The sequence below is a fragment of the Ambystoma mexicanum genome, chromosome 4q (genome assembly GCF_040938575.1).
Source record: "Ambystoma mexicanum isolate Mex_15411 chromosome 4q, UKY_AmexF1_1, whole genome shotgun sequence".
NCBI lineage: Eukaryota > Metazoa > Chordata > Amphibia > Caudata > Ambystomatidae > Ambystoma > Ambystoma mexicanum.
The window spans coordinates 1,252,176,177-1,252,197,972 of NC_090928.1; the positions used below are offsets into that span (position 1 = coordinate 1,252,176,177).

The 21,796-nt window shown below is 46.4% G+C and overlaps 1 protein-coding gene across 1 annotated transcript in view; it reads left to right on the forward strand.

Moving 5' to 3' along the window:
• The window catches only part of MAD2L1BP (MAD2L1 binding protein), a 95,686-nt gene extending 74,290 nt beyond the window's left edge, over positions 1-21,396 (forward strand). Inside the window, exon 3 of the mRNA XM_069608836.1 lies at positions 19,602-21,396. Within this exon, the coding sequence (XP_069464937.1) occupies positions 19,602-20,132 (531 nt within the window). The 3' untranslated portion in view covers positions 20,133-21,396. The remainder of the gene's footprint in view (positions 1-19,601) is intronic.
• Positions 21,397-21,796: the final 400 nt, after the last annotated feature.

Here is a 21,796-nt window from a genome sequence, read left to right on the forward strand (position 1 = left end):
CTCCTGGTCCCACTAGATCATTCTTTGATGAACTTGGAAACTCCTTGATTCTCTTTCCATTAAACATCACCTCATGATGACTTCCCCTCTGACCACTTCTTCCCCTCTCTGACCACTTCTCAGACGTCTGAAATTTAGTATTTTCTTAATGACCACGCTCTCCACTCTATCGATGCCCCCTGTGTGGATAGGTAGGCTAACTCTTTGGATCTCTTCATCTCCCTCTCTCAGCCACTAATATTACCGTCACACCATCCATATTTGATTATTCAATTGTTTTCACCAACGTCTCTGTCCTGCCAATACCACCTCAAAATTCTTAGATGCATTTTTCCGTACCTCCCCTCAACGGACTCGCCGCTGTCCAATCTATTGTAATGTCGAGACTGGACTATGCCAACTCCCTCTCCCTCGCGGTGCAAGCATACCACCTCATTAAACTACAAAGGGCACAAAACGCTGCAGCCAAATTGCTTCTAGCACTTGGCCCAAGAGACCACACCTCTCCAGCTCGGAGAACTCTCCACTGGATCCCGGTTGGACAAAGGGTGACTTTCAAAACCTTATGCATCCATATATGGACCACAACCTACGATGCAACCGTCGTAGATGCCTTCACAGAAGCAATCGCTGTCACACACAATCACCTGATAGTCCTTGGAGATTTCAACATCTGGTTTGAAGAAGAAACCACGACCGTACAAAACTCGCTAACAGCCAACTAGCAGCAATGAATCTGCAACTAATCAAAGGAGAAACCCACTCGGCAGGTCACACTTGACACAATCTTCGCGAAAAAACTACTCTTCACCATGGCACCCCCAATTCAAATACCCTGGAGCGACCATCTCATCCCCTTTGTAATCAAAATGACCACCCCAACAATCAACCGGACAAAACACCGAACCCCATCAAAGAAATTGGAGAACCGTCAAACTCCAACTTAATTGAACTCCTGGAGCTTAGCAAACCACACCAAACGTTCATGAAAGAAGATGACCTGGACAAAAAAATAGCCCTGCTGCATTCCTGGATTATAACTACTGTAGACAACGTTGCCAAAGAAAACACCTTCACTCCTTCTCATAAACGGGCAATGGCAAAAGGGTTCACCACATTACCCAGCACCATGAAAATGAAAAACCAAAGACTAGAACTTGATTGGAGAAAACAAATCAATGATGTGAAAAAACTGAATTCCTACAACACAACCGTGCATACAAAAAGGAAATACAAAAAGCATAGAGGAAACACTACGACAACCGTATCTTCGAAGCATCAAACTCCCAAAAAGAACTCTTGAAAATCATAAACAAAAACCCTCTGATATAACACACCAACTCCGTCCACGACTATGCAATGACCTTGCTGACCATTTCAAAAACAATCACCAGCATCCAACAAACCATACAAGTCAGACTGCCTGATCTGACCACAATACCCCACCTACACCCAGGAGGAACACCCAAACTACAAGGCTTTCCAGAAATATCAGTGGAGACCTTCGACAAACTGGCGAATGAAAGCAACAACTTGCCGTCTCCCGAAGACCCATGCCCACCAGATATATACAAATCGATTCTTAAACAAGGAATGCCCCTGGAATATCACAGGAACGTCCTCAACCTATCAATCGCAACTGGGAAAGTGCCACAAGCCTTCAAAACTGCATACATCAGGCCACTACTCAAAGATACAGTGGGAAACGTAGAGGACCTCTCAAACTACAGAGCATCTCCAACATCCCGTACACAGCCAAACTGCTCGACTTGCATGTACAGAACGACCCAAGAATTCATAGAAGAGCATGGCCTACTAGACCAAGCACAAGTGGACTTCAGACCGATGAGAGGAACTGAATCTGCTGTACTCTCAATATGGGACGGTCTAACAATGAACAGACTCGGACAACAGCACTGCCTTGATGCTCCTAAACCTATCGGCAGCTTTCGACAGTTAACCACGACACCCTCATAACGAGATTAGGACTGGGAATAAGACACCGCCTTACTATGGATCAAATTTTTCCTTTCCAGACAGAACGGAAACGTATGTTTGAAACCCTTCAAATCTAGCCTGAGGGATTCCACCTGTGGAGTACCACAAGGATCCTCCTTCTCCCCGCTATTATTCAAAATCTGCCTGTATCTAATTATCAGAATCAAAAGCTATGGCCTCATCTGCTACAACTATGCCAACGATACACAAATCTTCAGAATACAAGACGACCTGGAAATAAACTCAATGCTAGAAAACTGCCACCGCGATGTATTTCTCTGGATGAACTCCAACTGCCTCAAAATCAACCCAGGCAAAACAGATAATGATAGTCACAAAAAATGGAGGAGAAAACCACTTTATCCCTTGGCCATGGGAACTTGAGACGACACCAGCACCCTTGCTGATTGTAAAAAAAAAAAAAAAAACCTGGGGGTCCGATGGACAATCTCACGCTAGAGCCACAAGTAAACGCCTGCTCAAGAAAAGCGTCCTCCTGCGAGGATCCTACCATTCCTATCGTTTGCCAACAAAACAACCACCACCATCGCATGTCCAAAGTAGACTATGCCAACAGCCTATAATTGGGCATGCCGGAACGACATTTAAAAAAAACTACAACACATTCAAATCGTGGCAGCCAGACTGCTTCTGAAACTACCCAGAAGAGAACACACCACAGCAGTGCTGAAAACACTCCATTGGCTACCAATAAAATGAAAAAATTCAAAACAATGTGCATCACGCACAGAGCAGTAAACTAAGGCGCTGAGTTCCTGAGACAAACTGCATCTAAATCAACCAACAAGAACGCTCAGATCAAGCATTGACATCCACCTCGGACAGAAACCCTACAACGAAAGAAAGCTTGGAGGATCCTCCTTCTCTCAATAAGCCCCGAAAACCTGGAACGACCATCCAAAGTACATAATGCAAGAAACCACCTACTATTCAGGAAACTATTCAAAACCTGGCTTTTCACGTCATAACTAGAAAGACCAGCCACAGGGGCATGCGCACTACTAAAACATAAATGTAGAGACCCTGATCCCCACACCAAGCAATCAATGGGGAAAAACTCTCAGGAAAATATCCCACGACATACTAAACGACTAACCGTGAGACAGCCGCAATACAACCAAAGACCCTATACATAGTAAGACAAAGGCAAAGACCAACACTAAGACGAATCATCAAGTGGACCATGACCTTAAACCATAGCCATTCCCAACAGATCTAAGGACAACAGGGGGAAAGGAAGCACTACACTACGAGCCCCAACCCAGTGGGGGAGAAATGGAATGTTCATTCATTACACACTGTCCACCTACTACACAGCAGGAAGCACAATGCCCCATCACAAACTACAACCAAACCTCCCCAAAGATGTTCACCCCACAGAAACCAAAGAACCAACGGAAAAACAGTCATGACGGGAGGAAACTAATGACTGAATACACAGGCTCACCAAGACGGAAGTACTAGAACGCCACATCGACACCAATCTGACCCTGAACCATTCAAAACCTCAGCTGGCCAGTGTCACACTAGAGACATTACCAACCTAGTTCCACACCCGGAGAAAGATTCAGACGCACCCATCAATCCAAACAATTACTATGATACAGCGGGGTCAGCGCAGCACCAACAAAGCGAGGCGAACTATGAAGAACAACTCCTCCTCCCACTGTTACTCCCCTCTCTTAATGCGGCGACAAACGCCTGCTCTGATCCCACCTCCCTAGCAGACATCTACAACCAAACAATGCTCACGGCTATTGACACTATAGCACCAATTAAACCTAGAAAGGCTAAACCACGAGCACATCTCAACTCATGGTTCACTCCACAGCTAAGAATCCTCCGCAAAGCCAAACGCTGCGCGGAAAACCGGTGGAAAAGTCGGCTTCCTCCTCGCCTCCTTCACTTATAAAGACGCCATCATTGCTAAAAAAGAATCGCTTAATAATCGTATCATGCAAGCCGACTCTAATTCCAAGGAACTCTTTAGAGTCCTAAAAGAGATCGAAACCCCTGTCTCCCCGCCAGACACTTGCACGAAAGACAGCAAATGGTGTGCTAACATTCAAGCAGCCCTCCTAAACAAAATCTCTATGCTCCAATCTAAAATAAAAGAAAAGCAGGACTGCCTGAGGCGTGACAACCGCTCATTCTCCCCTACTAGGCCCACCCTCTCCAACACTGCCAACATCAAACCTTTCACCTTCGCACCGCTCACTGTCACCGAAGTAGAAAACATCCTCAGGATGAAACCATCCAACTGCCAAGATGACCCGTGCCCAGCTCCCATCATTAAGGACTCCGCCCATGACCTAGCCCCATTCATTACAGCCTTCATTAACTCATCCTTTGAAACAGGTATTGTCCCGGACAACCTTAAAGACGCCTGGGTGATCCTGCTACTAAAAAAACCTTCCCTTGACCCAAGCATACCTACGAACTTCCGACCTATTACTACAGTTCCATTTCTGTTGAAGATACTGGACCGAGCAGCTTACCTGCAGATCCAAAACTACCTTGAATCAAACAATCTGTTAGGTCTACGACAATCCGGATTTCGGCCCAGACATGGGACCAAAACGGCTATTAGACCTAAAAACCCAGATCGAAGTCCTGAAGGACAAGGGCAAATTAGCAATGCTATTACTCCTCGACCTTTCCGCCGCATTTGATTTGGTTAACCACCAGATCCTTTGCAGGCACCTCCACTCTGCTGCCAACTTCTCTCCCTCTGCAGCGGCCTGGATCAAATCCTTCCTGAGCAACAGATCTATGAGGGTCTTTGCACCTTCCGCTGCCGCAGTTCCCTCCCCTATTCATTGCGGTGTTCCTCAGGGTTCTTGCGTGTCACCTACTCTTTACAATATCTTTACGAAACCACTCTTTGATGTGCTTGATTATCTGGGTGTCTCCTACACCAACTATGCGGACGACACCCAGATACTCATTCCCATCTCTGGTGATTATCTTGCTGACACCAAGGCCCTCAATGACGTCTACTTGGTCATCCAAGCCTGGATGGCCCAGCACCAGCTGTCTCTGAACGACGATAAGACGGAGCTACTTATCCTGGGTACATCACAACGCCTGAGCAAACTTGAGCCATCCTATCAGTCATTCATCATAGACGGCAACTCCATACAAGTCTCGAAAGACACTAAAACACTAGGCTTTTACCTGGATTCCACCTTATCCTTGTCAAGGCAAACTAATGCAGTCAGGTCCACCTCCGCCTACACGTGCAAACTCATTTCAGCCTGTAGACCATTCCTCACCACAATAGCGTCACACTAGCGAGAACACTTATCATGGCAAAAAGAGATTACTGCAGTGCTCTATATTTAGGCACCAGCCAAGAAAACCTGTCCAAACTCAAAACCACCCAGAACAATGCAATTCGAGCGGCCCTGAACATCCCTCGTAACCACCACATCTCAGAAGCCAGAACTAGCCTTAAGTGGTTACCCGTGAAGCAGAGAATTTCCCTAAAAACACTTGCCCTCGCGCACAAATGCCTAGCCAACAAGGCTCCGATCTATCTCTGCAGTCGGCTTTCACGCCACTCCACTGCCCGACCACTAAGAATTGCCCAGACTCACTGCCTTACTATCCCTAGGTTTAAGCTCCAAAAAGCGGGAGGCACTAGCTTCCCTGTCCTAGCCTCCAAACTTTGGAACACCCTCCCCGCTGCCATCAGAGCTGAAGACTCCAACACCTTCAAGAATAAAACCAAATCTTGGCTCTTTGACCAGCAATAGTTGTGTTAGACATCGGTCCTACTTACCCAGCCCACCTGTTCCCCTGCACGATTTCCGGTCTGCTACCTTCCCAACTACCTCAGGGATACTTCCTCTGCGGAGCCTAGGGACACTGTACCATGTGTAATATTTGTAATTATTAAGATTGTTATTATGCTGTTTTGGTATAATTTTATTGTAATCTATCTGCCTGTTTGTTCTTTTCTTGCAACCCTGTGCAAATTGCGCCCTGATGCCCCTGGGCCTGATGGTCTGCGCGTTATAAATAAACAAATACCAACAAGCATCAACCCAACCCACAGGGATACAACTCTACGGAATCAGAAGTACCTGAATCGGGACACAGACCCCACACACCCAACAATCTTCTGCATACTTAAACCACACAAAGCCACACAACCATCTCTCTCCTAGCAATCCGCAAACACTTTACCACCCCAACACATAAACATCACCTACAGCACTTGAGGTCTGGCCCAATCCGATACTAGCACCAAAGCCCAGCACTCGGTGTATACCGAGCTGAAGCTGCCAACAGCACATCACTTCTCCTGCTCCCCTCCTCCCAACTAACCCTACCCGTCCTTCCTGTTTACAGACCCGCCAGAGCGCCTGGGGACCAATTCCGTTGGTGACGGTGCGCTATATAAGTACCTTTAACATAACCTCTGCCGCAGAGTGGTGAATGAAACCGGCCCGCTATACCTACAGGACAAGCTAAAAGCCTGCTGCGCACTCTAAGATCAAGCTCTGCCCTCCTTTAGTGATACTAAACACCAGCTCGGTCAAGTTAGGAGGATCATCATTCTCAGTCTTGGGCCCGCTCTATGGAACTCTCTTCCACCCCTTATTCGACACACCGAAGACCACCTATCATTCCGCAAAATTACTGAAAACATGGCTCTTCCCTTAAAGAATCAACACTTATATCAAATGGAATGAATAGCCACATAGCCACAATAAACAGAAATCTAAGATTGTTTGAACAAAGAAAATAAAAGGGCATAGTCGATCGAACAGACAGACTAAAACGAATGGAGTAAGTGAAATGAATGGAACGTATATCTCCATCTCCTATTTTATGCTATGCATATGCTATGTACCCGTTTCCCCACATTATCTGTATTACATGTTCTACCCTATCCATCCTGTCGCTTTATATATGTATGCTGCTATGCATTGCCCTTGTCCTGCTCTCGTGCTTGGTCGCAGGCAACAACCACACCAGCTGTAGACATCAGGTGTGCCCACGTGCCATACGACACCCTCTCTGATGAACTGCGGTTCCCGAGGGCGTTCAACCTAACAGCGCTTTGAGGTCCTACTAATGATACTTAAGGCACTATATAAATGGCAATTACCATAACTTCTTCTTTACAACATCTGACCTTTCCTCACTTGCTTCTATTACTAAAAGGAAATGTAAACATCCTGCTGTCACCCCACAACTTTTCTCGCAACGCTAGTTTTCTTTCCTGCTTCAGACCAATGCCTCTTCCACCAACACTGCCTTCTCAAGCTTCCAATTGCTACTTTGTCCTCGCGCTTCCCACTGTTTATTTTCACCCCTTAGCCTCTGCATCCTCAACCATGGGTCACCCCACACAGACATGTGTCCGCTGCTGCGCAAGTGGAGGCGTATCTACTTTTGTGAGGACCTGCAAGTCTACCTCTGCCCTGAACACAAGTCCACTCTTAATAGAGCAGAAAGGGAATTCTACCTAACACTCATTGACCCACTCAATCCTTGCCGGCTACAGGGCACCCTAAACTCACTACTCCCAAGTCTGACTCCACTCCAGTCAGTTAATGACCTAGCTGAATAGTTTGCTGCAAACATTTCCATATTCAGACTCTCTCCTGACCATACTCGCTCCCCCCCCCCACCCCCTGTCCCCACCCATCATTTTACACCCTGCCTACTCTACCATCCCCTCTCCCACGTTAGTCACACTAATACTAAGTGCCATCTCTACAGATGGGTAACCCTTCTTGTGCCCCATCAGACTCTCTTGCTGCTCAGCTAGGCAAACCTATTGCCCCCTTATTTACCGTTTGTAATGTGCTTATGCATCAATGTTTCACATTGCATCAAGCAGGGGATACGGGGGTGGGGGGGGGTGAAGAGGGGAAACTAAGGTTCCTACTAGGCCTTGAGACATTCGGATTGTACAAGTGCTAGAACATTAAGTGGGGGACGGGGAGTGAAGAACAGGGAGGAGAAAGGGATGACGGACAAATAATCCTACTAGGCCAAGAGGCAATTCGGGTCAGGCAAGTGCTGAACTGTGAAGGGAGGGGGGGAAGGGAGCGCAGGAAACTGGAGGCAAGGGTACAAAAAGCAGGTTCAAAAGAGCACAAGACTGGAATGAGAACATTTAAGTCTAAGGTACATGTAGGATAAAACATTCAATGCTTAAGTGCAAGATCACATAAGCAGATAACAGGCCGATCAAAGCATGAACTATTTAAGCCACACCACGAGGTGCGGGGGCTAGATCAGGTAATGCACAGGTTAGAAAAGCCACATCTCGGTTGCAGGGCGCTACATCGGGTGTGCAGTGAATAGGTAGGTCAGCAGAGCAGTGAATCAATGCATAAGAATTGAACAAGGGGCTGCAGGTGCAAAACAGTCAATCCGGTGTTTAGGGTAGTCAAGGTGAGGACAGTGCAAGGTTGTGAGATTCAATCTGGTGTTGGGGAAGAAGATGCGACGCAGTGCTCGGCTGTGCAAAATCAATCTGGTGTTTAGGGTGGGCATTCATAACCCAGAGCAAAGTTGAGAAAGTCAGCAGTGATTATAGGGGTTGCTGAAGGCTAACCCAGCGCAGGGCTTGTAAAGTAACAGCCAAGAAGTTGCAGGTGGCGGGGAACACAATAGGTAGTTGGGCAGGTAAGGGCTAGCAGTGGTTTAGGTGAAAGAGCAAGTTATGCCTAGCCGGTGAAGCATGGACAAAATCAATGCCCCAGTGAAGGCATGGCAGGAACTGGATGGGGGTGGGGGGCTGGCGGCAGGGGGTGAGGAGGGGGGGTAGATTGGGGAGTCACAGAACATCAGGTGATGCACGGAACGCCCCCGCAAGAGCAGGGAGTCGGCGGGATGAGGGCCAGGCATATGTTATGGATTAATAAAACGAGTGCCTGCCTGGGATAGGTTGTCAAATCCAGCATGTGTAAGTGAGTGGCCATGTTACCTCTTACCTGGAGGTAACACTTGAGAACTGTGACTGTGGTGCTGGCAATCCATTAGAGAGGGGCACAAGTAGCATTAGGAGAGTCTGCATTTAGGAGAGTCTGCATTTAGGAGGGCCATCCTGACCCGGACAGGCCCAGACTGTGTACTCTGTGACCCTTCTAGGTGACCCTTGTGGGGGCCTTCTTTGCCTGTCTGCTCCGGGCCTCGGGAGGTAATACCAATCAGCAGAGGCAGGCTCATGGTTCCGGCAGGGCAGAGGTCTTCCGTCGCATCAGCCATCTTCCTGAGCGCACGCCACTCTTAAATGAGGAGCCCTGCACATGTAAAGAGGTGCCATTTAAACTGAACTCTTCAACCTGTCCTTCAACTATGCCTGCAATCCCTCTGTCAAAACAGCCAGAGCCAGTCAACCCCCTCCAAAAAAAAATATTTTTTTTTTTAAAAAAGCAGGGGACTATAACCGAACCTACTGGCTAACTTTCGCCCTGTCTCTTTCCGCACTACTCCAAAGGGTGAAATTAGGGTTTGTTGACCTGGAGCAAATTGCAGCTCCTGGGTATCAAGCATCACCCGTTAGGCAGTGGCTACACCGGGGGAACCAGTAGCTAGTGCACAGCGCATGTAACCTATATTTGATATTAGCCAATATGCTTTAAATGTCCTTTATTCTCTTAATTACCAAAAACCTACACCTAGCTATGTTTGTCACCACATGCCTGGGAAGTCGGAAGTGGCTCCTGGTAGCTCCCAGCTCCTGACAATTTTGCACCCTGCTACTTAAGTGCTCAAAGGGGTTGTTCTACAGTCTTACCAATTTCTTAGACATCAACAAGACAACCATTGAGACCCCCTACAAGCAGGTTTCTACTCCTGTCACTCCACAAACTGCTCAGGACTGTGTCCAACTTCATTGCCACTGCTAAGCACTCCAACCTATCCTCTATCGTTCTCCTTGACCTGTCTGCTGCCTTTGACACTGTCGATCACTCCGATCTCCTTAATACACTTTTTGTCTTGGGATTTTCTATCGAGCCCTTGCCTGGATTGAATCCTACCTTATGAATTCTGTCTCCTGGAGCAACACCTAGCTGTTTGGTGTTCCACAAGACTGTCTTGGGTCTGCTCCTCTGTACACTCTACACCTCTGCTCTTGGGTACATCTCCTCCTTTGGGTTCTTGTACCAACTCTTTGCAGACAACACCCAAATCTCTTATCCTGAGCTCTCTATCAACCTTTCCAACTGTTTCTCTGCTAACTATTGGATGGCTTTGCACTCAAACTCTACCAAAGCAGACGTGCTCTTCTTCCCTTTCTTGCTAAAGGGGGTCACGTCTCTTTCTCACCTATCCAGATACCACTTGACTCTCCCCATCTCCTTCAGCTAGAAGACTCTGCCTCCTTCATGAGACTTCACACCTTCTCTACTTTCTCCAAAACTGGAGCAGCAGCTTGCCACAACCCACTAAATATTAGGAAAACCAGGCACCTTGTTCCTTTCAAAACCGCCAAACATCTCCTAACCCCTTCTGTCTTATCTAAACTAGACCACTCTGCCAGCCTCCTTGTCTCCCCACCTATGCTTCCTGTCGTCTTGATATGATCATTATTACAGGACTCTTTGAACTCCCTTACTTCACACCCTACATCGTACCGTCACCAGGCTGGATGGCTGACTATGCAAAACAGGCCAGATTTTAATTTCTTCTCCTGGTTCACAAGTCTATTCACTGTAAGGCACCACTGTATCGTCTATCCAACTCTACAAGCCTTTTTTGTAATCTCTGCTACCCTTTTGGCTCTTCGCCACCCCCTCTGCTTCTGCTCCTAATTTCTTGCTCCATTTGCATGGAATTCTCTTTTCCTCCCCCCCCCCCCCCCACCATCCCCCAACATCTGAGGAGAAACATGCCACACTGAGTTGTTCGAAATTAAAGCTCGACTCTTAATTCCCTTCTTAGCCTACCTCTCATCTGCCTGCTAGCTAAACAATGCCCCTCGCGTCCAACCTGCTTTGGTCCTTTGCTTCCACTGCCTCCACTCTAGCACTTCACCTATCATGGTCACATCTCGAGCACAGCGAGTTGTACTGCCTACCTGCACCTAAAAATGTCCAATGTTGATTGTCCTTCATCAATGTATGTCCTCTTATTTACTGTCCCCGGTGACTGTCATTTACTCGCATCCTCAACTCGGTCAGAATGCCCCTCAAACTCACCCCATTGTAAGAAGCTCACTGCTTCCCCATCAAATCTGATTTCTTACCTATTGTACGTTCTTCTGTGATCCTACCAGTCTTCCACAGTATCCCATGGCTACCACCTGCCTTGGGGCACTTTTCCCCAGACTAGCCTACTGAGACTAGTCCACCCCTGCTTCCTGCACTTACCCTTACCCGTGTCTTCCTTTGCACTTGCAATGCTTCAGCCCTTGAGCCTCCCCCTGCACTTACTGCACTTGCACGCTACGAATGTCACAAGGCCCAGTAGGCCCGTTTCTTGTTTATCCTCCCCTGCTCCCCTTGCTCATTTGTCTTGTGTGGCGACTGGAAACACTTTCTGCTGTATAGGTGCCATACAAATGTCCAATAAAGAAAATCAAGGGCATTGTTCCCCCTGTATATATAAATAAATGAAAATCTGTTTGCGATTGGTATCGACTGGGCAGGTTGGCCATATGGGCAGCCCCTCCATTTTTGGAGTGCACAAATTGACAGCAAGGTTATTGATAGAAGATGGATAGGATCTGAATCTGTCAAGTACTCTAGACCTGGAGGTTGTTGAAGGAGAGGTGTATGGGTGCAAGATTTTAGTAGTGAGGGATTTAGGGTATGGTAATGTTTGTTTATATAGCCCCTTTACACGGACAAGTGTTTCAAAGTGCCCAAGGAGGGTAGGGACCAGGGGAAACAGTCTGCAGAGTAAGTGCGTAAGAAAATAAATTAAGAAATTAAATGTAACGGGGACAGCAAATGGGCCTGGCAGCGATTCTGCAATTTTAACAGTGCGATCTTCAGGCACGGTGTGTACGGGCTGTTCAAGTGCAAAGAGGGTTGCAGTGAGGGGGGAACATCAAGTGCATCTGATGGGTGAGACTGGGGGTAAGTGCAGAGAGCCACTCTCTTGAAATAATTTCTAAGTGCATTGAGTGTGGGTGGGGTGTAGGGACTTGGGGCAAGTGCAAGCAAGGACTGGAGGGGGTGCCGGGGCCAGTGTGACTAAGGTGCACACGAAGGAAGGAAGGAAGGAAGGAAGGAAGGAAGGAAGGAAGGAAGGAAGGAAGGAAGGAAGGAAGGAAGGAAGGAAGGAAGGAAGGAAGGAAGGAAGGAAGGAAGGAAGGAAGGAAGGAAGGAAGGAAGGAAGGAAGGAAGGAAGGAAGGAAGGAAGGAAGGAAGGAAGGAAGGAAGGAAGGAAGGAAGGAAGGAAGGAAGGAAGGAAGGAAGGAAGGAAGGAAGGAAGGAAGGAAGGAAGGAAGGAAGGAAGGAAGGAAGGAAGGAAGGAAGGAAGGAAGGAAGGAAGGAAGGAAGGAAGGAAGGAAGGAAGGAAGGAAGGAAGGAAGGAAGGAAGGAAGGAAGGAAGGAAGGAAGGAAGGAAGGAAGGAAGGAAGGAAGGAAGGAAGGAAGGAAGGAAGGAAAGGAAGGAAGGAAGGAAGGAAGGAAGGAAGGAAGGAAGGAAGGAAGGAAGGAAGGAAGGAAGGAAGGAAGGAAGGAAGGAAGGAAGGAAGGAAGGAAGGAAGGAAGGAAGGAAGGAAGGAAGGAAGGAAGGAAGGAAGGAGGAAGGAAAGGAGAAGGAAGGAAGAGGAAGGAAGGAAGGAAGGAAGGAAGGAAGGAAGGAAGGAAGGAAGGAAGGAAGGAAGGAAGGAAGGAAGGAAGGAGGAAGGAAGGAAAGGAAGGAGGAGGAAGGAAGGAAAGGAAGGAAGGAAGGAAGGAAGGAAGGAAGGAAGGAAGGAAGGAAGGAAGGAAGGAAGGAAGGAAGGAAGGGAAGGAAGGAAAAGAGGAAGGAAGGAAGGAAGGAAGGAAGGAAGGAAGGAAGGAAGGAAGGAAGGAAGGAAGGAAGGAAGGAAGGAAGGAAGGAAGGAAGGAGGAAGGAAGGAAGGGAAGGAAGGAAGGAAGGAAGGAAGGAAGGAAGGGAAGGAAGGAAGGAGGAAGGAAGGAAGGAAGAGGAAGGAAGGAAGGAAGGAAGGAAGGAAGGAAGGAAGGAAGGAAGGAAGGAAGGAAGGAAGGAAGGAAGGAAGGAAGGAAGGAAGGAAGGAAGGAAGGAAGGAAGGAAGGAAGTTAAACGCCATAGTTTGACTTTCTGAGAGGCGCACAGCCTTCTGCTACACTCCCCTGGGCTTTTCGCTCACTTCTTATGGGGAAACTGACATGCCCTTAAAGACGGTCGGTACTCGGTGTTGGGGAGAATAATCATATTCCCTTCACCTTAGAGACCCCCAGCAACTTGGCTGGATTTTGAGGATTTGATTTTTTTTTAACCTGGAAAGTGAGCCTCCCCCCCCCCCCCCTACTCTTTCGTATTTTGATGTGTTTTACTATTGTGTTCTTTGATTGTGGAGTTTTAGACAACTCCATGGGCATCTTCATGTGTTACACAGCACCCTCAGTGCAGTGACGCAGAGATGTCCTTTAGACTTGCCAATGTTTTAAATACCTTCTCTGGGATACTGTTTCCCAGAGAATGTAAAGTGAAATTAACTTTATTAGTCTTTCCAAATTCCTAGACACAGCCATCTTCGAATGCAGTTCTGGAGGGGTTACATAGTATCCCCTGTGTCTAAGTACTCAAGTAGCAATAAAATGCTACCCTTTCCTATTGAAAAGGCTGGTGGCAGTGGTTTTACAACGAACTACCATGATTTTTCCCGACCGTGAACACCGGTAGCTAAAAATCATGGGAGCCATGCTTTATAAGATGGTGCCTTAAGCACCTTTAAACAGGCCCAGTTGTCTTTTTCAGTTTGTTTGTGGAAAGGGCCTTCTAGAGTTGTCTCTGCGCACCAAACCAGGTTTGGTCCCTTTGTTCGTATGCATTTGGCGGGCTTCAGGACTGAAGACCGCTTCTGGTGTCAGTGTTTGGGGTGGACAAGAAGTGAGGGAGGTACCAGAAACTCCCTGTGCTTGGTCTCCTAGGAGACCCAAAAGCACTCTGGCGTGATTGGCTGTCAGGCAAGGACAAGCCACCCTGCTGGGTGTGACAGCTAGGCTGGAATGAAAGGGAGAAAACTGTTTAAAAGGCCAGTCTCATGGACTGGAAAGCAGTCGCCCACTGGAACGAAGGAACCGAAGACGAGCTGCAAGAGGACGGCTGCTGCAGCTCCTGGACCATTGGTTTGCCCAGTGAAGCCCTGCTGCAGGTCTGAATTGCCAAGTTCATCTCGACCGAGAAGCAACTTCAAGGACGACTTTCTTTGATTTGGTGGGACCAATCCACTCGTAAGCCACCTGGATACCATTTTCAAGGCTGGTTAAGATTAGCCAGGGAGAGGGACACCAGCTTGTGTGCTTGAATCTGCAGCTACCGGAACTGCAGTGACTCCATCTTGTTTGCATTTACGACGATCCGTGCAGTGCAGGAGTCACCCGACGTCCTTTCTCTTGTCTCCACGACTATGGCTCAGGAACAGTGAGATCTACAGCACCTGCCAGGAGCCAACGTCTTCAGCTGCATTTTGTTCTTCATACTAAGATACTGTCAATCTGAGAGAACTCCACTCTCGCAGTGAAAGTTTGTGAAACTTTCCCAATTTACAGGCCTAATCAGCTTTTGACCTGACATGATTCTTTCTCCTAAACTACTTCTGAGAACTTTTCCAAAAACTTTACAGTTTGATACCAGAACTGCTTTCCCATCCAGATCACTGGCCCATTGACTTTGGCCTGGCCTATTGACTTGAGTTCTGGTGAACTGAAACTATTTGCACTGTCCAATAAGTATGTGATCTATTCTACTTACCTTGTCCCTTTTGCTCCCTTCCAAGTAACTGAACTGCCATTTGGCTCCTATTTCAGGGGATCACCAACTGTCTCAATCTTTTGTACTGAAGTGTATTGGTATATAATATTTTGCCTCCTAGTGAAATGTTTTCTAAAAGATTGTGTAATAAATTAATACGTGTTTTTACTAAGAAACCTTGAGTATGTGTCTTCTTGAACCACTGTGATTGAAAGTCCTCTGTGTAATTACTTGTACTGCTCACATTCACTCTTGAGGTATGCCTGGCTGCTCAGCTCGCTACCAAAAACTGTGTGGTACAGACTTCTACCAAAGGTTGGTTTGGCCAACACCTGTAGTCCTAATTGTATGTGGTGTTCCCAGAGGGTACTGCATGCAATGCTGCCTAACACTTGTAGACTTTGTTTCCCTTCGTCAACTTTTCTGCAACATGTTGCAAGTGCACGAAGTAACTTACAGTACAGTGCACTTGGGTCTTGATTTTTTTAGGAGAAGTGCAGCCTTGGACAGGGCTGGTGGCAGCTTATCGTTTCAATCCTTTCCTGCCAGGTAAACTGAGTTTACTGCCTTTGGCACAGTTAGGTGGCCTGGCTCCAATGGCCATGACACGAGGTTCTTTTTCCTGTCCTTTGCCATTTTGCACCTTCACCTTCCCCAGGTCGAGCCGACCTGGGTCAGTCCTTATTTGGGCATGCAGTTTCCCACGAAGCACCAAGCTTTCATTGGCGCTTGCATGCTTTGTGTGCGCGCGCCCCAGGATGTGGGCTGAGCTGTTTAGTTTAATACACATCCTGGGTGCCAGTCTGGTTCTCACTGAGCGAAGGATGGGATCCAAGTATCCTGAAACTAAGAAGCTGAGTCAAGGATACACTGGTGACTTGCTGGAAGGTTTGGCACCCTGAGCCCGCTGTCATCCCGTGGGACGCTTCTGTATCTGGTCGTCTTAGGTCTGCGAAGACTTTGACCCATTGGTATAATGGGACCAACTTTTCTCGGCAGCTTCATCAAATCCTGCAAGTAAGCCTTTTTCAGAAGTGTCCCTTGGTCAGCCAGTGGGCTGACAAGCTTGTGCAGGAGTTTTGCCTTGATACTGCCATAGTTTCGAGTAGGCCCTTAACTTGGTATATCGTAAATTCTGTGTTCACAGCACTCGCACTGAATGTCGTACACTTGGCATTCCCAGGTCTGGAGTGAAGTCCCTGAACTAGAGTATACATGGTTACCGTGTCGCCCTGCCGTGGCAACTTTGCAAGTTCATTTTAGTTGTGGTCCTCTGTGCCCTAAAGCATGCTACAGCGTAACTGGCCTGATCCATCCAGCAGGAGCTGTGAAATCACCACGGTCCTGTTTGGGAATCAACGCTGTACCTTCGTGGCTGAAAGCCGCAGAGCTGCGTGATTGCTGCATTTGAACCTGCAATCGAAGTGGACTCGACTGTCTAAGTTTGGTCTGAGTGTTCCGGGGGTCGGTGAGAAATTGCAACCCTAACCGGCAGCCCTGAGCGCATCCATTGTTACGCACAAGTGGCCCCTGAGGGCTCCTCTCCTTTCCACTGCTAGTGCGAACTATTCACAACTCTTTGGAATCCACTTTGCACTCAAGTGGAGACCCTCCTCGAATAGTGGGATTCTCTTCATCTCCTCACCTTCCTGAGCTGCTTGCGACCCTTGAAGAGACCCTGTTTTGCCCATCTGCATGTGCCAGCATTTCGAGCACATTTGAGCAATAGGCTCCACTCTTCTTGGGGACTTGACTACCTTTCCGTTAGGGTTGTGTTTGATGCAGAAAGGACTAAAGACTATTTGCACTGCCTGCTTCCTGCCTTGTTTAGGTTGTGGACCCATTTGGTGCATTGATCCTTTAGACTCCATTTGATCTTGTATGTGTATAGATATGATTGTATTGGTTTTATTGCTGTGATTTTCTTACTGTTGAATTGCAAAGGCCATGGAATAAATGTATTTGTGTTTTTGATACAGATCACTCCCAGTTGGGTGTCTGTCTACAGGACACAGTGAACTTTGTAGTGATCACTGTAAAAGCCCACAGACCTATCTTATGTAATGGGAACAAGTACCTCGTTGACCTCAAATGCTTCTATGTCAAACATTGAGAAAGGTGTGTACTGAGAGGTTTACCTGCTCAAGGTACAAAAAATAGAAAGTATCCATAAAATCATGGCAAGAGATGCAAGTCGGTGCCATAGCTTCTGATAAGAGTGCCGAAGGAGGTGGGGCGGCTCCCACTGACGGGTCTGTCGCTGCCCTCATCCACGTTGCCCAGGAGGATGTGGATGGATGATGTAATGTCCAATGTTTCCTCTGCAAGCTCTGATGCTGAGGCCATGCTGGAATTCAAGAAGCAAGAGCTGCAGTTTAAGCAGAAGGAGCTTGAGTTTCAAATGGCTAAGCTGAAGATGGAGCAGGCAGAAAGACAGGACAGGGATCATCAGTTGGAACTGGCCAAGCTTCATGTTTCAAATGATCCAAGGGATCTGGACATGGGTCTGGGTCCTATCATCCAATATTTCCTAACTATCTGCTCAGTGTGTATGATGACAATGACATTATGGACTGGTTGCATTTAAGTCTGCATGTGAAGTTCAGGCGGTTGTAAATGTTGAGGAGATTGCATGGTTGCTCAGCAGACTACCCCATTCTGGCTGCAGTGCTTTTCTGGAAATGTCAAAAGCTGAAAGTAGATTTTGCAATGTTGAAGCAAACTCATCTTAAAGTTTGAAGACTCCTGCCCAATACTTGAAGAGGTTCAGAGTACAAAAAGAGAAGTACTTGGATGTCATATGTGACTGATTCTTTGAAGAACTTGATTGGCTGGGTTGAAGGCTATAAGGTCTCACCGTTGAGGGTATATGTCTTGTCATGCTTGAACATATTTTTGCATCTTGTTCCCCTGAGCTGAAGCAGCATTTGGCAGATTCCAGTTTTTACAAACTGATTTCAGTTGCCACAATACGGTTTGCAAACTAGTCCTGCTTGCAAATTTTACAAAGAAGGGAGGCTAGGCAAGCTGGCAATCCTGTCGAGACCAAGATTGATCAAAAGCATAACATGACCTGGGCTGTTAATTACCATCTTGAGAGGAAATTATCAATTGAACAGCCAGGATTTCTTCCATCCACTGATTTACAGGCGGCACATCAGTTCTGACTAGGGAAAGTTCATAGGACAGGCAGGGACTGATGGAACTTTCTGTGCTTTTTTTGTACTTGTGGACATGCCCAGGTAATAATCTCCGACAAGACAGGATTGCACTAGTCCCTTTCTTTTCTTGTTCACCATTGAGACTCCATCACAGTACTACTCACAAGCAGTTCATTTGAGTATACTGTTCTAGGGTTTGACTGCCCTGATTCTTTTCGAGTTACAAAATAGTGCTTGGGCACAACCCACATTAACTACTGTTCAAAAACCCCTCTTGTCTATTTGATAATTTTGTTTCCTGCAAATTAAATAATTTTATCCCACGTACATTGTATGATTGAATGGGATAGCGATTGAAGTGTTTTGGTTATGTTCATTTTGTATTACCATTGGAGGAAAATGGCAAACTAATTATTTTCATTAATACATTTGTAGTGTCAAGCTAGATGGAGTTCATGACTTGAGTGTCCGCTTTGGCCCTGAAGTGGCCAGTTCAGTGCTACATTTTTGGTTTTTGGCAACGTTGATAATCGTGAAGCAGGTCGTGTTGGTCCATTGTTTGGCAACTGCCTTGTCAATTCTTTCAGAGGAACAGAAGCTAGTGATCAGTAGCTTGAGATCTTAGGCCTAGCTGGGCTTAAGATTCGTCTCGTTTTTTGCGTGCATAAAAGGATGCCTTGCTGTGTGAGGCCATTACTATTTTGGAGGGGGGCAGGGTGGCCTTCATCTTTGTACACCGTTGACTTAAGCAACGTATTTTGGGTTATGGGGAGAGGTTGATATGCCACTAGACCTTGGCTAATGATTCTCCTGTGGCATGCCAAGGAGTTGGGTGCTCTGCGTGCCGGAGCAGGCCCCTTTTTGCTGGTCTAATGTGCAACTTTCTACCCCTGGATTGGTCACTAACAGATACTCGTCTAGAATCTGCTTTGGGCGTTTAATTTGTTTCTGTGGAATGGATATTACATCATGAAGATATGTAACTAGATATATTTTATTTGTCAATTTAAGCACAAGCCTGTTAAAATACAATGAAGAAAAAATGGTGCAGTGCAAACAGTTCTTTGGGGTCTTTTTGGAGGGAGAATTTGGGTAGCAGTTTGGCCTGTATTCTTCTGGTTTGTATCGGTGGTGTTGCAATTAAATATTACTCTTTACTAAACTCTGATGCATGCTGCAAGATTCAAACTTGTTGAATTCAGTTTGACACTGCTTCCGAGGTGAGCGCTAAACTTGTGAACTATCCACTTGGAGTAGGTAGTGGAAGAGGGAAGTGTGGTTTCAATATTTTGCGTTTCCATTTTGGAAACCAGTATAACCTTTTGTGGATTGTCATTTGTATGATTCGTGGTTCTCACTGGTGTGGCCTTCAAACGCTGTAGTACGGCTCTTGTAGGTGGAACTACCTAAAGTGTTTGCAGTCAGTTGAGTGAAAGCACCTAGATGTCAATGTTTGTATCATTGGAGATTTAACTGAACTTGTGGTTTTTCTCCAACCCCCCCCCCCCCCCCCAACAGGGTGATGTTTGCCAAAAGAAGTCACGCACCAAAGATGTTGCTGACCTGAAGAAGTGCCAGAGGGTGGTGGCTGAGCTGGAGGAGATCCTTCACAATCTGGAAATGCTGTTCACCCTGACCCTGGTGCCTCGTGTGCTGATCATGCTTGGAGGCAGCACCATGTGCCCAAAGGAGCTGTACGAGATCAACATGGAGGGCGTCTTGGCCGGCAGTGCGGAGCAGAGTCTGAAGACGCCATCTTGCCTTAGGAAACTCTTCCACTCCCTCTTTGTTGCAGATGCTTTCAGCGAGTTCAAGTCTTCACCTCTAATGGGTGCTGTGCTCATGGTGCAAGGGCACCGGAACTGTGGCACGGATTGGTTCAGACCCAAACTCAATTTCAAGGTCCCAAATCGGGGCCGGAAACTGCTAGTCAACCTTTCCTGCTCAGAGGAGCTCTCTGACCAGGCTCAGTCCCCGCAGCACATCACATCCGATGAGGATTATGTCTGGTTTCAGGCACCAGTGACGATAAAAGGGTTTCATGATTGATGTCTGCGCGGGAGGTTTTTTACTATTCATTTTTCTGTATATGCATGAATATTTGCAATGAATTTGATTTTAATGCTGAACTTGAGCTTTTTTTCTAATGCCTTTTTTCCATTGTGTACTGTACTGTAGTTTAATCGTACGGAAAGATGGATGCTGTGCGCCTTCCAGTATACCCAATTTAAGTGTACAGGTGAATAGGTGGTTTACAGTAAGAATGGGTTAACACAATTTTTTTACAGTTTAGGTCAAAGTTTATTTTTTCAGTATTTCAGCACCACTGCATTTTACATGTAAAACATATTTATTTTTAGATAAGCAAAAGACCTTTTAGAAGGCAATTGTAGAATAGATTGTGTAATGGGTGTTTTGTAACAAGTGTGGTCACCTTGCTAATATGGGCTCATGTTTTTGTTCTTAAGCTGTACCTATTTAATGTTGGTCTGGAAGGATCATAGCTAAGTTAATATATTTTTTTTACTCTTGCGTATGGTGTGCAAGTGTGTTTTGCTGCCGGAAGTCTGTTAAATTTTGGAAGATCCGATCTCAAATGTACATTGAAGTGTTTTTTAAATGCTTGACTACAATGAGCCCTAGATGGGACTTGACAAAAGAAGTGCTGTTGTAATTTTGCTTGATCATGCCTGCCGCCTTCCTCTCCCGCAAGTGCATGTGATGTGTATTTATTGCTTCTCATATTTGCCTTTGGAGCTTCTATGTTCTCCTAAAAATGAATTCTATCGGGGACTGATTTGGTCCTGTTTTGTGCAAGTGTGGTTCTCTGGCTGGACCTACTTCTCTCCTACCTCGAAGCCCACACCTCATTGACTTGGTCATGAATTGTTTTTGTTCTAGAGTCACGGAGTAAATGGAAACCATTGGTGCAAAGGGTCTACTTTTTGAAACCCACTCTGAAAGGGACCTGGCCATGTTGGATCAGAATCCCTTTCCCATCTTTCTTGTTCAAAGAATGCTCTTTCAGATTGCCTTGAGATTAAGTCAATTGCTGTGCAATGAAGATTAAAAAAAGAAAAATCTGTTCCCTGGCCATCGTTTCTCAAGGAAGACCAAAAAAGTCACTACGCACGAACATGCAGGCTGCCGGTGGAGTACTGAAATGGACAATTGAACTCCTGTGGAGGATGAAAGCTTGCATGGAGGGTACATCTGAGTTGGGATTGCTTTTAAAGCCTGCTAAAGAGGAAATCAATGTATGAAATCCATGGTGCAATTTTATTAATATGCTATTAAATATAAAGAGCTTTTACCACCTGGTTTGTGATAATAGTACAGGTTATAATTGCTGGTGAAGAGAAGTGGCCAGTCGTATAGCTGCTACATCTAATTCTAAAGCCACCTGCTCAAATCCCTGGGACTATTACATGTCCAAGCATCTAGCCAAGGAAAGGACATGGCCTTTCATAGGTCTACATATACAAATGTTTTCCGGATTGAATTACTTGTACAGGTTGTAATTGCTGGTGGTGAAAACAAAATGGACCACCTTTCCAGCCATTTATCCGCTGCATCATTTCATGTGTCAAGCTGCCTTCTCAAATGCAGTATCCTTTCTATCGGAATCTGTAATCTGTCCAAGCATGTAGCTTGACCTTCCATAGATCTGGACATAAATTATTGTCCTGACCCCCAAATATGTGGCAAGACTA